The sequence below is a fragment of the Scophthalmus maximus genome, chromosome 6, assembly GCF_022379125.1.
Source record: "Scophthalmus maximus strain ysfricsl-2021 chromosome 6, ASM2237912v1, whole genome shotgun sequence".
Taxonomy (NCBI): domain Eukaryota; kingdom Metazoa; phylum Chordata; class Actinopteri; order Pleuronectiformes; family Scophthalmidae; genus Scophthalmus; species Scophthalmus maximus.
This window is the reverse complement of record NC_061520.1, coordinates 20,327,416-20,342,597: the sequence shown is the minus strand read 5'-3', so window position 1 is coordinate 20,342,597 and position 15,182 is coordinate 20,327,416. Positions and strand designations below refer to the sequence as shown.

At 46.0% G+C, this 15,182-nt stretch overlaps 1 protein-coding gene across 4 annotated transcripts in view; it reads left to right on the top strand.

Moving 5' to 3' along the window:
- The window catches only part of LOC118309853 (cadherin-4), a 197,253-nt gene that overhangs the window by 145,175 nt on the left and 36,896 nt on the right, over positions 1-15,182 (top strand). For all 4 annotated transcript variants that reach the window (XM_035632407.2, XM_035632408.2, XM_035632406.2 and 1 more), the window contains 2 exons: positions 7,890-8,045; positions 12,497-12,641. In XM_035632407.2, coding sequence (XP_035488300.1) covers positions 7,890-8,045; positions 12,497-12,641 — 301 coding nt within the window. The remainder of the gene's footprint in view (positions 1-7,889; positions 8,046-12,496; positions 12,642-15,182) is intronic.

Sequence of the window (15,182 nt, the reverse complement as noted above, 5' to 3'; positions counted from 1 at the left end):
AATCCTATAGGTGGTATATCAAGGTGTTGCCATGGTGCTGTGTTGTGCTGTGCAAAATATATTCTCTGATTTTAATATATATATATATATATATATATTTATTATTAGGGCTGTCAATCGATTAAAAAATGTACTAATTAATTGCACAATTTGCTGTGTTGAACCCATTTTATCGCCTTTTTTTTTTTTTTGAGTGAAGTTTGCAATAATGGATATTTAAATGTAAAATGACAGAATTAATGTAGCAATGACGCAAAATTCAAATACTGTTGTTCAATAGCATCTTTTTAACTTTGAGCACAGATTCTCTCCTGTGAACTACAGATTTCCCACAAAACCAACAAGGCCAAAGAGACTCACGAGAACCACATATTAACCCGTCAAGTTATTTCTGTCGGTCCGCACAACACACGGAGCGTCCGCTCAGACAACTTCCTGCTTCTTTCAACATAAGAGTATCCTGCGACATATTGATCGCTTTTCTTTTTGACGTCCATCGTATAAGTGACGAACAACTCCTTCTTTTTACTTTAAACTCCGTAAACTCCCTTTCTTGTCCGTATCCACCTTTAGCCAGGATGGCTAATGGATAACAGTTATGCGGCACACGTCGTCACACTTGTCAGCCGCCACTGGAATTAAACAAAATGCTTCAATGGCGATAATTTTGTTATATTTTTTATGTTCATTTTGACAGCACTAATTATTACATTATTATTTTAAATACTATTCCTATATCTTGATGGAAGCAAGCACAATAACACAGATCCCCGACTACTTCATGTTATGAAGAATGATATGGTGTAATAGTTTTATAATAATGTAGAATGTTAAGTTGTTGGATGAAATGGTACAGAAAAGTTGCATTTTGGTGGAGATCTGCGATGGCAGTATTTTGTACACGCTTGCACTTCATTATATTTGTAGGCAGGTGGTCTGTGTGTAATGAGGCTAATCGCCTCGGCTCAAAGCTAGTATCAGCGTGGCTTCTCAACATTGTGTTGATAAAACATCATCCAGGAATTTATTTCATTTTTTTTTTTTTTTTTAAGACCAATTCACAACTTGAAGTATTTTGAGTTGCAAAGATGAGTGGAGCAAACATACTGCTAAGAGTTGACTCAGGGAGGTAATGTTATCTCTTATATAATAATGTGATATCATTTCAATATGAACATTTTAGGCTACCAGCCTGTTTCAATGCCCACACTCTGTTCCCAGGTGAGAGCAGCTCCGATAGCAACCAATAAATTCCAGTCAGGCACTTTGCAGCCTGTGCATACAGCTGATAATTACAGATATACATTCCGATGGCAGTTAATTTTTTATGAGGCACATTGAGAGAAAATGCAAGTCAAACACAACGGACCTGCAATAAATCCTCCCTTCACTGAGCTTATTATGTTCCGTCTATATAAAAATTGTTTCAGAGAGTTGTTGATTCAATCGTTTTTATAAATCTGGAGGATGTCATTTGTGATGGTGCCGAGTTGCATTGCGTTATGTGGCTACGAACGGCGTTCGTTATTGAACCCACCATTATTGATGTACGAGTGGGGTGGACAAAATAATAGAAACACACCACTACTGTATGTGTCCATAGACTTTATGGAGCAATATTAAGCTCCATGAATCAAACGGCGTGTCACTTCTTTTAGAATTAATAGCAGAAGAAAGCAGCAGAAACGGTGGAAACATCAATAAACTCCACAGCGGCTGCAGCCGACAAACACGGACGAAATGCTGCGTTGCTGCCCAGCACAGTAGTCGTCGTCGATGCTCCGCTCTGTGCAAGGAGGTACAACAATCAGTCGCTGGTTTTGCTCTCCTGTCTGAACGTCACTCTGCGGGGTCTTGTGAGGTCCTCCACAATCTGCCATAAATCTCCAAAATACAGTGTAGAAATATCAGCGGTCCGCTCAGCCCGATCTGAGTCACTGCGCTCCTGCGGGTTCTCAAACACTGAGCTGAATGAGCTCCGCAATCACAACAGGGATCATCAAACACAGCAGAAGTCACAGCTGAAGGGGTTCTATCTTTGGTATGTTGACAGTTAACTGCGCCCAGCATGCGCCTGTTGGTCACGCAACATGGCAGGGTTGAGCATGTTTGCCGAGTGGAACATTAAATTAGTCATAATTTGAGGTGGATGCAACAAAGCAGGAGGTCGAGGTTCGATACCCGGTCAGGGCGTGGCTAGCAACCAGTGTGGGCCCTTAGGCGAGGCCCCTTAATACCTGCCTACCTCTGATATGAGTCAAATAATCAATGATTTTAAGTCGCTTCGGACAAAAGCGTCAGCAGAAAATGATGTGAAATGCTGATTGATCTTTACAATAATGACACTGTCCTGTTTTATTGCAGAGCTAGATTCGACCTGTCGACCTCCTGTCAGTGACCGTAAACATGTGTAGAACATGCATGTAGACAGTGAGCCGAGAGCGGCTCCTCTCTGAACACGGAGCTCTGCCCTCCAGCGTCCGCGGCTCGCCATTTTAATTTCTTTTGATTTGTTTTGTTCTCACCCAGTGAATCATGACTTCCTCTTTTGACTTTTGTTTTTACTCCGTAACGATTCCCACTTTAAATTTAGTGAAGAAGTAAGCAAGGCTTAAATGACCAGTTTTCAAATATGCACTTTACATCTGTTGTTTTCTTTTAAATATAAAAAGGAAACTCTCTTCTTTCCTGTAATCAACGTAGAATATTTTGTTTGTGTTGCGTGTCACTTGCACAATGGACGTCAGAAGAAACTCTGGTCGTGTTCAATATATTGCAGAAAACTCTTGTTTCTAAAGGTCAGAAGTAGTTTGAAGTCAGACGCTGTGTGTTGTGTGGACGGGGAGAAATAACTTGATGTATTAATATGCGGTTCGGCAAAAGAGCCGGGGTAGCACTCCTCGTCTGTTGCAGTGAAAATGCACAACACCACAGACACAAGCGCCGCGTATAGTCTGCGCAAGGATCTGCTCGGAAACGGGGGGAAGGATGTTGTTGCGCTACAGTTCCTCCCCTGGGTTTCCCGGTCGACGCACTCGTCTACCAGTCACCAGCACAGCTCACGCGGCAGGAGATGGGCTCGCCGACGTGTCCAGATGTGCAGCCCGCTGGATATTTGGCAGACGTCGGCGACGCATCGGCGCGTCACTTTGATCGCGTCGTTGGTAGTTCACACAAAGATTTGACAGTCCCGATTCCAGAGTCCCGATTTGAGAGCCACGATGAACGCAGATTTTCCTCCGGTTTGGGGGTTTTGTCATCTGTGAACTTGGCGTAAGGTGACTGAGCCAATCGAGGGCTGGGAAATAAAGAGAGAGCGAGAGGGTGGGATGTGAAGTCAAAGGACTACAGCACAGGCCTTAACCATGGAGACAAAACAAGAGGCAATCACAGAGTGTGAAACCACAGTTTCCCATTATTGGGTGACATTAGCCCATAGCAGACAGTAACCCTTAATTATCCCATGGGTGCCTGCAGCACACTGTCCCTTAATGACTTCCTGGTTGAACGATTGTTGACCGCTGGAGGCAAAATACGGCTGGAGAACTACAACGCCGCACATTCAGTGGTTCTTCGCATAGCACAGTGCCGTTTTGTCCGTTTTCTTCCGTCCAGCGCAGAGTGAATGGATGAAACGCAGAGTGCTATCAAACAAGCGGCATGTTACGCCCTGTTTATGTCGGCACCAAGCTGCCCATGCGAGTCGGGTGATCACACGCGGTTGGGTCAATTAAATGAGATCTGGTAGAGGGGGAATCTTCACAGCGCGTCGATTAGGCAGCCGGTCGCTGTGCTCAGTCAATGGAAATGCATTCCTCTCGGTTCTGTTCCCTCCACCGGTCTGTGTGCCGTACGTCCCCCTGGGGAGTTTAAACAGAACGCTAATTCCTCATGTAATTTTTCCCCAACTCCCAATTGTTTTTTGGCTCCCTGTGACTCGCTGCCGCCATCCTTCTCCGTCTATCTTTCTCACGCTGATAGCTCGTCCCACAGGATCCCAGCAGTTGTCAGTAATCAAGGAAATCACACTCAAAGAGCCACAAATAGGTCACTTATCTGATGTCTGGTCTGATCTGACGGAGAGCGACAGCCAGCTACGTCCTTTGCATCTGCCTCTCTCTCTCTCTCTCTCTCCGCTATTTTCAGTGTGATTAGTTGCCATTCTATCTGCCAGGACGCGCCGAAGTAAGGGGGAGATGAAAGATGGCAATGGAGAGAGAAGGAGAGACGGAAAAAGAAAATCTCCGCTTTCATCATTAGCATTCAAATCAAATGGCTCAATTGAGCAGTTGTCACACACGGGATTCCCCCGGACTCTGAGAAGCTTTGCTTCTTCATTTATTCAATTTATCGATATAAAGACTCTACATTCAGAGACACTGGTGGATGTGACATCGGCTCTCAGGTGGCCTTCATGTGGAATTTTAAGCAGCGCTGGAGGCACAGGCCGCATGACATTTGAAAGCTCCTTTGTCTCCTCTCGGGGCCATTACGCCGACTGCGCGTGGTCAGCTTTGAAGTTCCAGTTCAAGAGGCAAACCTCGCTCCAACAAAAACACACGCTCACACCACTGCGGACACGCAACCGCGCACACACGTCCGGACACTGAGGCAGAAAAACCCGCGGCAGGGGGAAAAAATTTCATGTGTGTTTTTGCCGCATGACGGCCTCGTGAATTATTGAACTGGGCTGGTCCTTTTGATCCGCGCTTTGGTGTGCACATAGAGAATCTCTTACCTGTCAAACACTTCACTACACGCGCACGCACACACACACACACACATGGCCACAAGCCAACTGTTATGCACTCAGGAAATACTTAAATGCAGAAATGGCAGATGCAGGTTGGTGGAGCTCTTTCTTCTCCTGCATGTTCCTGCAGCTCAAACAGATGGGACTCTTCACGGTGTGCCTCAGTGACGCCTAACAATATTGGTCTCCTCCACAGATAAGACAGAGGCTTTCTCAGGCACACTCTTGTTACTGAAATGCATAATCCATCTGTTCTGCTCCCCACTACCTATCCGTTATCCACACAGACGCCGCGGCTGATGAGGGTAAATGATCAAATGATGTTATTATTTATGATATAGCTTCATCCTGCTTTGATTGGCAGATGGTGGGCGTCGAGAATAATAAATGCAATTAGGCTCGCGGTACCATCGTCACGCCGCAGCGATGAGGTGTATGCCAAGTACAACGGCCTGGGCGCATTTATCGAGAGGAGTTATACAATACTGTACGTTGCACCCGAGCCGACAGGATCCACCGACGGATCCGGCGTGACGTGAAAATTGCAGGTGTGAAAGCTCACAGTGGAGGGCCACACCGTGGGTGTGAGAGGAGCGTGTTGGAAATTAACAGAGAGCGTATCATGCTCAAACAGAGAGATGTTTTATGCAGAAGCCGCCGTCACTGCTGAACGGATGAAGTAATTCCATTTTCATGCATGATCTGCAGCCCCACAGGAAAATTGCATAGGAAGGGAAGGGGGAAAAAAGAGACACGCCCCTCATTTCTCCTTTTTTTTCATTTGATTATCACCTCTGACTTGTTACCATAGTGATGTTACAGTCACCACAAAAAGGTTTCAGAACCTGAAGGTGCGGTCGGAGAGAAGACAATATGACGGTGATTTTTTTTTACAATCAGTGACAATAAGATCTTAGATTTTATTTTTCAAATTGCTGTAAAATGCCAAACAGTCACTGATTTCAGCTTCTCATATCTGCAGATTTGATGCTTGTCTTTGATATAAAGTCGTATCATGAATTTTTTTTTCTTTTTTCTTTTTTAAATGATTCCTTTGACTCTAGAAAAATATAATTTAATTTAACACTTTGATACAATTTACCGAACAAAATGATAAATCAGTTTACAAGTAAGTTTTTACACCACTTACCATGAGGCCTAACATACTGGGTTTAGAGAGTGATTAGATACAGTGATTTGAAAATGATTCATATCAATAAGAACAGTTATTAACAAAAACACGTTAATCACATTGTAATTATAGATTCATACTAAGCTGTATTATACTCGACCAATCATCAGTGTAGTCACAGATGATTTCTGGGATTTAGAAATGAGAAAACACATCACTTCATGATGCAAATATGGAAGCAGGGAAAGTGACTCCTGAATCACTTCTGACCTGCTCACCACACACACACACACACACACCCCCATCCAGTGATGAGCAGCTACAAGCAGACATTGTTTGGCTATTAAGGCATTACAGTGAAAACCAGTTGGGAACATATGAGATAAATATATATATATATATATTAGAATTAATTTACACAGTATTTGACAGTTTCTCAATTAATACAGAATATTAGAGTAGAGTTTACACCACGATTGCATGTAGAAAAAAACATGGACCATAAATGGACCCCGTCGGAATTGTTTTCTGCCTCAGACTTTGTGCTCGAGCTTCTGAACATTGTGAGCAAGGTCTCATGTACTTACTCTGTACTTACTTTTGGCTTGATATTTTTGGAGTTACTGTTTGTCCATAAGATGACCATATCTTCTCACTATTGTCCACTGATTTAAAATGATGGGGCCAGTTTGCCTGGTACTGTCCACAACAAAACAAATGATCCTAAGTTGAGCTAACCAGCTGCTGTCGGTGCTGAAGCTCCACGTTCACCGTGCAGATGTGAGAGTGGTATTGGCCTTCTCATCAACTAATTCCCAAAATGCCAAACTACTGCTTTGAAAACGTACACAAATACATTAAGTATTGATTAAACAGGAGAATAATAACTAATCCCGGCACCGGCTTCATTAAGGTGATATGTTACACGTTGGGCGCAGTGGTGGGGGGCTTTGTACGCCCAGTTAATAATATATTTAATTTTAATAATATAACTAATTGCTACTGTAGTTACAGCCTACTCAACTGCTGCACAAGTTTTTACACTAAACCCTAACCCTAAAATACTGGGTTTAGAGAGTGATTAGATACAGTGATTTGAAAATGATTCATATCAATAAGAACAGTTATTAACAAAAACACGGCAATCACATTGTAATTATGGATTCATACTAAGCTGTGCACTTAATAATAGCAACACTTTCAGAACCCATCATTTTCACTCATCTCACACTGATGTTGTTGGATTTGTCTGGTGATACAGTATAATGCTCGGAGCAAATTGGAAATCAATGCCACGGGAACAAATGCTACGGCCCCATCCCCTTCAGTCGTCTTTAAAATCAACAAGGCGCCGAGCTTATGTGTTACCGATGTAACCGCTGTGGCAGAGGAGGCATTGATATTGAAACCTGTTCATTGTGAATGATCTCGCTCGTTCTCATCAGCAGCTCTGTGTGTGTACCGACAGCCGAGTTCAAACGGAGCCAGACACATTGAGGTATTTAACTCAAATCAGACACATTGTTGTTGAGAAAAAAGCATGGATTTGCTTCACATCGTCCAGACAGACCTTCAGAGCCGACAATGAGCTCCTCTTACGCTCACTAAAGGTCTACTGGTTAAGCTGCCACTGAGGTAAGGTAAACCAAGGACTCAACCGGTCAGGCGAAATCTTTCTGACGGTGGATCAATTTTGCCTCACTGCACATTGTTGTTTTCTATTTCTGTCCTTCAGTCAGTGGGTTCACAGTGTTTGCCATAAAAAAAAAAGAAGAAGAAGCTTGCAATGGAAATGTCTTCATCAACGTGTCTGCCATTCACCCAATGTGCTCTCGGTGTGTTCCGAAACTTCTTTTTATTTCACAGTGCGTCTGAGAGAATTCATGGCCCTCACAAAGCTCGGAACATTTTGTCCCCTTGGTGCAGCGGAAGCCTGAAGAGCCAGGGGTGAGACCCGGGTTTTTGCAATTTGTTGAACTTGTTTCTCTGTGTCTGTGTCCTCAGATCCGCTCGGATCAGGATAAGGATGTCGGCATCCGCTACAGCATCACGGGAGCCGGCGCCGATCAGCCCCCGAGTGGCATCTACAACATAGATCCCATCAGTGGAAACATGTTTGTCACCCAACCCCTGGACCGCGAGGAGAGAGCCTCCTTCCACGTAAGGGCAAGATGACGGCGCTTGTCTTTTTCTGTTTCTGTGTCCAGCCCTATTTATGCTTATCCCTGTGCAAAATGTTCCCTTGCCTTTTCTCATCCCCCACCTGCCTTTCACACTGACGCTGTCGGGGGTCGGAGGCACAACCTCAAGTCGGGTGCGCATTCAGAGGGACCTGCTTTCCCTGTTAGCCGGGATAGGTGCCTTCACAGCCGCCGATCCGTGCTCCGATTGATACACGGAGCCGGCAATGAGATAAGAAATGCCTCGAGAAAACACACGGCCACTTCAGCTGTTGTTTACGATAGATTGGGGAACAACACAGGACGGATAGAGAGAGAGAGAGAGAGAGACAGAGAGAACCAAGGTGGAGTCTTTGTTCATTCCATCAGAGCTAATGAGCAGGTGTGTGTGTGTGTGTGTGTGTGTGTGTGTGTGTGTGTGTGTGTGTGTGTGTGTGTGTGTGTGTGTGTGTGTGTGTGGATTGGGTGGGTGGGTGTGCTTGCGTGCATTGAGTGCTTATTGATAAAAAAAATGTGTGCTTATGTCGTAAACAGAGTCGGGTCTCTCTTTCCCCCATCCCCACTCTCACACACACACACACACACTCACACACACACACACACACACACTGCCAAGCGCTCATCCCCGTGCACTCTGCAGCTGTGCTGTCTTAAGGTGCACGCTAACAGCTGTATAGTTATCGTGCTGATGGCCAATAGGCTTCCCCTCCTCCACACACACACACTCACACACACACACACACACACACACACACACACACACACACAATCACTTGACAGGCCCCTCTGGAACCTCGCGTTAAACAGATCCGCGGCTGCGTGCATTACATATGCAGGCCACATGAGAGTCGCGTTAACGCCGGGGCCACTGGTTAATAAATACACATTACAGGTGTATATCAGCAGAGACACCTCCACTGGCGGCGAGAGCGCCTGCGCGACTGTCAGCATGATAGATGGCGACGCTGCCGATAGAGCTAATTCAGAAAGCGCGCTCCTGTCTCGGAGGAAGGATGGAAGTAAGGAGAGGGGATCTCCATTTAGTTTCAGATGAGCCTCATGTGACCTTTCTAGCTACGTTCAGGCTCTGGACACACACGCAGCGTGAGTGTGTGTGTGTGTGTGTGTGTGTTTGTTGTCTCTGCGTACCTGCTCTTACACTCAACCAGCAAATTGGGATCAATAAAGCAGGTAGGTTGTTGGTCCCTGGGAAATGAACGCTGCTCAGTAAACACTTCTGACTTGACACTCGGCCTGTAGTAAAAACAGCATGTTGGGTTTGAGGTTCACTCCGAGCTGAATTGCGGCTCCCGCTCGGGCCCCCCCGTGGCCCCGCGATGCCTGCGACGTGACGCGTGGTTCTCGCGTGGGAGAACGTGGGCGGTGTTGTGACTCAGGGGAAATTTAGTCCGGCGCTCGCTTTTCCTTCAACTTGACAAGAAGTTCCCACCACGGCCGTGCTCTCGCAGGCCAAACTTTGCTCGTTAGTTTTTTTTGGTCCACGTAAAATGAGAGACGAGGCTGCTGTTTCTGTCAGACGAGCACCGGGGGGAAGTGATCTGCGAGGTGAGGAGAGTGGGTGTCAGCCGGAGCTTCGGTTTTTGTCAGACAGAGCTCCAGTGAGTCGACAGGGCATAAGGAGAATTGGGTAATGTGATTTCATTTGATACGTGTTTGCATGAATCCACGTACTTCACCGTTCAGTGAGTGTCTGTACGCTTGTTTGACAAGGATGCTCCAGTCACGATCCGCTTATAGGGCTGTTTGTGTTCAATATGGTACCATTAATGTAAAACAAAATGATGATATTCATTTTTTTTCACTGAACAAGTGCTAGAGGCTTGTAGCCATGCTAAAGGCTCTATGAGTAAGTCTCAAAGTAAGGCAGAGGCCGATGGGAATGTCATTAACTTTGTGGGTATTTGCTCATAAACCAAAGAGATGGACCAATTAAAAGAAATTGACCCGATCATGGCTCTTGGCCAAACATCGGCGGATCATCAAACCCGTTAGGACACAATTTGTGGAGATGATGTTTGCAACAATATTCTCCGCCAAAGCGTCCAGCCGATGTTGAGATGCCTTAACGAATAAGTGAGTAGTTGGACCTGCTGGTTGCTCGAGGCCGGACGAAAAATCGGAGGCTCATCAGAGTTAATCGAGTTGGCTTTCTAGGAACATCGATTATCTTCATCAAATTTAATGGAAATCCAACCAGTTGCTGTGAAGGCAACTGAGTGGTGGGTGAGCTTGTTGACAGATCATTAGTGCCATCGGCAGCATGGCTGAAAAAAACCTTCTAATAGCTGTAGCAACATTTCTGGTAGGTTGCTGTATTTAATCATCGAAAAATCCTTAATGAATCCTCAAGAGGTGATAACAGTTTGTTTGGAAAATATCTCAAGTAATGCAACAGTAGGAAGGTTCTTAGAGAGCAGCTGCAATAGCTACGTACAATATTTCAACATTCAAGCAGCAGGAAAAGAACCCCACGCCGAATTCAGTTCAATATTGTCAAGGTTCTCCTGGAAGTATCATGCAAGACGGGGCGTACGGAGGAGAAAGTTACCCAGTTGGTCAAAAACAAACTGTATTTCTCCTCCGCGGCCGGTCCAGTCAAACTCTGACACCAGCCGGGCAGAATACTGATGCCTGCATACACATGTACATTTGTCTGCACGGCACACCCCCTCCTCCAGGCCCTCAGGTCACATTTCCAATTCCTCCATTGAGCCCACAAACACAGACACACATATACAGACTCCGGTGCGTGTGCAGGAGGGGGCGCGCACACACACACACACACACACACACACACACACACACACACACACACACACACACACACACACACACACACCCACACACAATGCAGAGACAGACACACGCACATCAAAATATAAGAAAACATTCTGGGACGTGCAGACAAATCCACGGATAGGGAGGACGCACATGAGCACACACAGTTTTTCAAAAACCAAAAATGCACAATCATTATCACAAGCTCGCACACAAACCCACCCATGCGCTGAATCAGTCACACGTCCCTCGGCGTGCACAGCTGAGAAAACAGATTGGGCTTGTTTGTTTGCCGGGTATCCTCTCCATGTTTGTTTGCTGTGTGCTTTCAGCCAATGAAAAACTAGCATCTTGAGGATCACAAAGTGGCTGAAGGGGGCTCTCTCTCTGATTGGCTGCGTGCGTGCGTGCGTGCGTGTCAGCGTCCATGTTAATATGCCTAGCCGTGTGTGCGGATGCACCAGCGGGCGTGGGTTTGGGTGTGTTTTCATACAGCCTTGACAGGCTGGCACAAACGCCAACATGATTAGTGTTGTAGCTGCCGAGGCAGGTGCCGCCATTCAATCTTTCACGTCGCTCCACGATGCATCACCACTTCCTGGAAATAGGCTGACGGGCAGATCCTCCGTGACTGGGCGGCGGCAGCAGAAAAGACAAATATGTGTCTTGCTGCCAGTGCGTCTTTTTTTTTTTTGCCAGAACGAGAGCCCGGCTCCTTTTACCGAGCCAAGCTGTGATTGAATAACATTTCTGCAGAGGATATGATTTTTTTCTAGGCAATTGAATGCGAGTAATGTAAGTCACGGTGAACAGTGCTGCTTTGCTTCCAGGCTATTACAAAGCTTTGCGTTGTGTTAGATATCATTAGTGCGGATTGGTGGGGAGTAGAGGGTGTGTAGCAGCAGCGCTGGAGATTAAGACGTCCCAGTGTAGATGATGATTGCTTTTGTCAGTCCTCCCTGTTCAAGGCCCCCTCACCCCCACACTGCCTCTTTGTATTTTCATCTCTCATTTACTTGCACAAGGCTCAGTCACACTCCTCCTCTCCTTCCCGTCCCGTTCGCCTTTTCCCTGCCTCGCTTTTTTTTTTTTCTCTCCCCCATCACCATTCTCCTCCTCCTCTTCCTCTTCCTCCTTGCGCTCTCTATTCTCACGCTGTGAATTCTGAGGGGACCGGTCATGACTGAAAGACATCCATCCAAATGGCTGGCATTGTCGAAAAACAAATTGAGACCAACGTTCTCCCCAGACAGACAGGCAGCCACAGCTTGAGCAGCAACAAGCAACACCTCTCTGATATTCTTTAGGACCCTGGCTGTGCTAAAAAACAAAATAGGTGTTGTTTGTGTCTGGAACATTTCACTACTTTGCCCCTCTCTGTGTTGTTGTGGTCCTTGCCAACATACCAACAGGACACCCGTGCCCTGCTGACAGACAAGAAATAGAATTCAAAGCTGTGCCATGTGCTCACGTCGCTCCGGCCCAGACCGGACCGGACCGGACCGCGCGGATTCACATCAATCAAGCCAGCGGCCCTGCTGTGACCTGCGCTGATCTATTCAAATCAATATTCAGCATTCAATGCTAACGATTTCTCTTTTTTTTTCTCCGTGCCGTCCTGTATGTTCACAGCTGCGAGCCCATGCGGTGGACATGAACGGCAACCAGGTGGAGAATCCGATCGATCTGTACATCTACGTGATCGACATGAACGACAACAGGCCGGAGTTTCAGAACCAGGTGTACAATGGCTCTGTGCCCGAAGGGTCCAAACCAGGTGAGAGTTGCTTCTACAGTGCCATGACACTTTACTGCATTACAGGGACAGTGTGCATTTATTTGAAAGTACAAGACAAAGGGGTTGATGGCATTTTGAGTAAAGACAAACGGTGATAGTCTTTCAAACAGCTGCTGCGACCCTGAGTGACTATTTGATGCTATGGAAAGAAGGAAGTAACAAAAGTACATCCGTCCATCATCTGCCAGCTCCTCACAGGGTCAACATACAGAGACAAACCACCATTCACTCTCACATTCACACCTGTGGTCAATTTTAGAGTCTCCGATTAACCTAACCCCAATCTGCATGTCTTTGGACTGTGGGAGGAAACCGGAGAACCCGGAGAGAACCCACGCATACACGGGGAGAACATGACAATGGGAGAACATGCAAACTCCACACTGAAAGGCCCTGGATGTTTTTTGTCTTGCCTCAGTCTGGATTTGAACCAGGAACCTTCTTGCACAAAAGTACATGATATGTGATTTGTATATTGATGTGTTGATCATTGAGACAGTCAAAAATTCAAAAGATCATTCCATCGGTGTGTTGATATGTGTCGTCTTTTATCATTAAGCATCTAGACAAAAAGAAATATGCACAGGATACTGGTCCTGTGAACTTTATTTTTATTAAAATGATGAGGGGGAAAAAAACATCCTGAATTGATTCCCCCATTGTTGGACTGTCTGTTTTCTGAATGAATCAATTTTTAAAAAAATGACTATGCCTTATTGCAGAGGTTAGATGAAACCCCGGTCGCCACGGTTGTAATTGTCTTGATTTTCCCTTCTTTGTGGAAGACACTGCGCAGCTGAAGCACCCGGTTTACATCTTTAACTGTTTTACACAGCTAAGCCTGTGCATACGGGAGTGCATTGCTGCCATGTGGGGGAAAAAAAAAACAGATTCAACAGCTCATTTACACGATTCGATGAAGCTCTGCTTCATGCTTGGGTTGAGGCTTGGCGAGATTCTGCTGTTTGGTGTGTACACTTATTGTGATAAGCGTACACTAAGAAGGACTTTTGCTCGGGGATATTACCGCAGATATTCCGAGATTCTGACTTTCCGGATCAATAACTGACAAACTAAACGTTAAGACACAAACGCGGCCTCCTCCCGATCGGAGTTAGGGGCCCAATGAGATACAGCCTCGTTTTCATCCACACGACCCGGGCTGGAGGAATAATATGTCTCTTTATGAGCAACTAGCAGTGAGACGAGTGCAGCAGGTTCACGACTATGCACTGGATAACCAAAAATAACCTCACACATAAGTGGTCTTCTCTTGGTGAGCTGATTGTGGTAACGTGTCGTATGTGCGGCGCCCTACTTGAATCGGAGAGCATTTTCGTTCGAACCGATCAAAAGCAGTCATTTTCCGTCATTGAACCTCAACCTCGCTTGAAAAATCACCTTGAGGCGCGAATTTGTCCGTGACTCGAGTTATTCTTTTGTGGCGTTCGGTTCAAGCGAGAGCGAGCTCACGAGATATTTGTGTTTGAGTATCTTGGCTGGATGCATCATTATCAGATTCTGCCGAGCATGGAGAGATGTAGGCCTTCCCTCTGAATCGGAGGGGGGGGGGGGGCAGAGCTGTGGTCAGTGCCAAGCGCGAGACAAGAGCCGAATGCACAAGTAGCCCGCGTGTCTCCACTGGAAGAACTCTTGCTCTAACAATCAGACCCCGAGGACCCGCGTGCGTCTTCACGGTGTTCAGATATTGTTCTGCTGCAGTTTGATCTCAGGGGGATCTGTAAACAATATAGGGAAGCAGGTTGTGCGTGGTGTACGCGCGGATGAATGAGTATGGGGTTGAGTTAGTGTGTGCATGTGTGTGTGTGTGTGTGTGTGTGTGTGTGTGTGTGTGTGTAAGAGAGAGAGAGAGCGAGCGAGAGTACTGGTTACTCCTCAGTGGAGCATGGGTCCACGGTATATACAGAGCTCCTAATTAGTGAGGGCAACCAGACATACCCACAGCTTCTTTCTTCGTGTTTCAGCTCACTCCGATACCCTCTGCGTACTTTAAAATGGCAGCATGCAACGACAAAAGTCTTTGAATTCCATATTCATTTTTTTCAATTCTGAACGGGACGCAATCCGTTATGCCAATTAACAACAAGCGGATTACACCATGCGCGGTGTAATTACTCTGCTCCTCGTTCGACAACCACGACCACGTAGCATTTGTTTGTGGAGCTCACAGTGTCAGGTGTGGAGAGTTCGGGCGTCAACAAGGCACACTGTGTGTGTGTGTGTGTGTGTGTGTGTGTGTGTGTGTGTGTGCGTGTGTGTGTGTGCGTTGTGTGTGAATCACAGTCACTGGTCTCTGGGTTGATGAATTTTAATTAGGCCAACATTCTGCAAGGCCACGTTTGCCTTAATTGCCTGTTTGGTTTGAAGAAAACAAGAATGAGTGCGATTCCTCTTCAGCGTAGATTCAAGGGGAGACATGTCATACTTTTATGGCCCATTTGAGCCTTTAATACGTCCTCCGCCACTTAGATCTTTCGCTCACCGCTAATGGAACCAGAT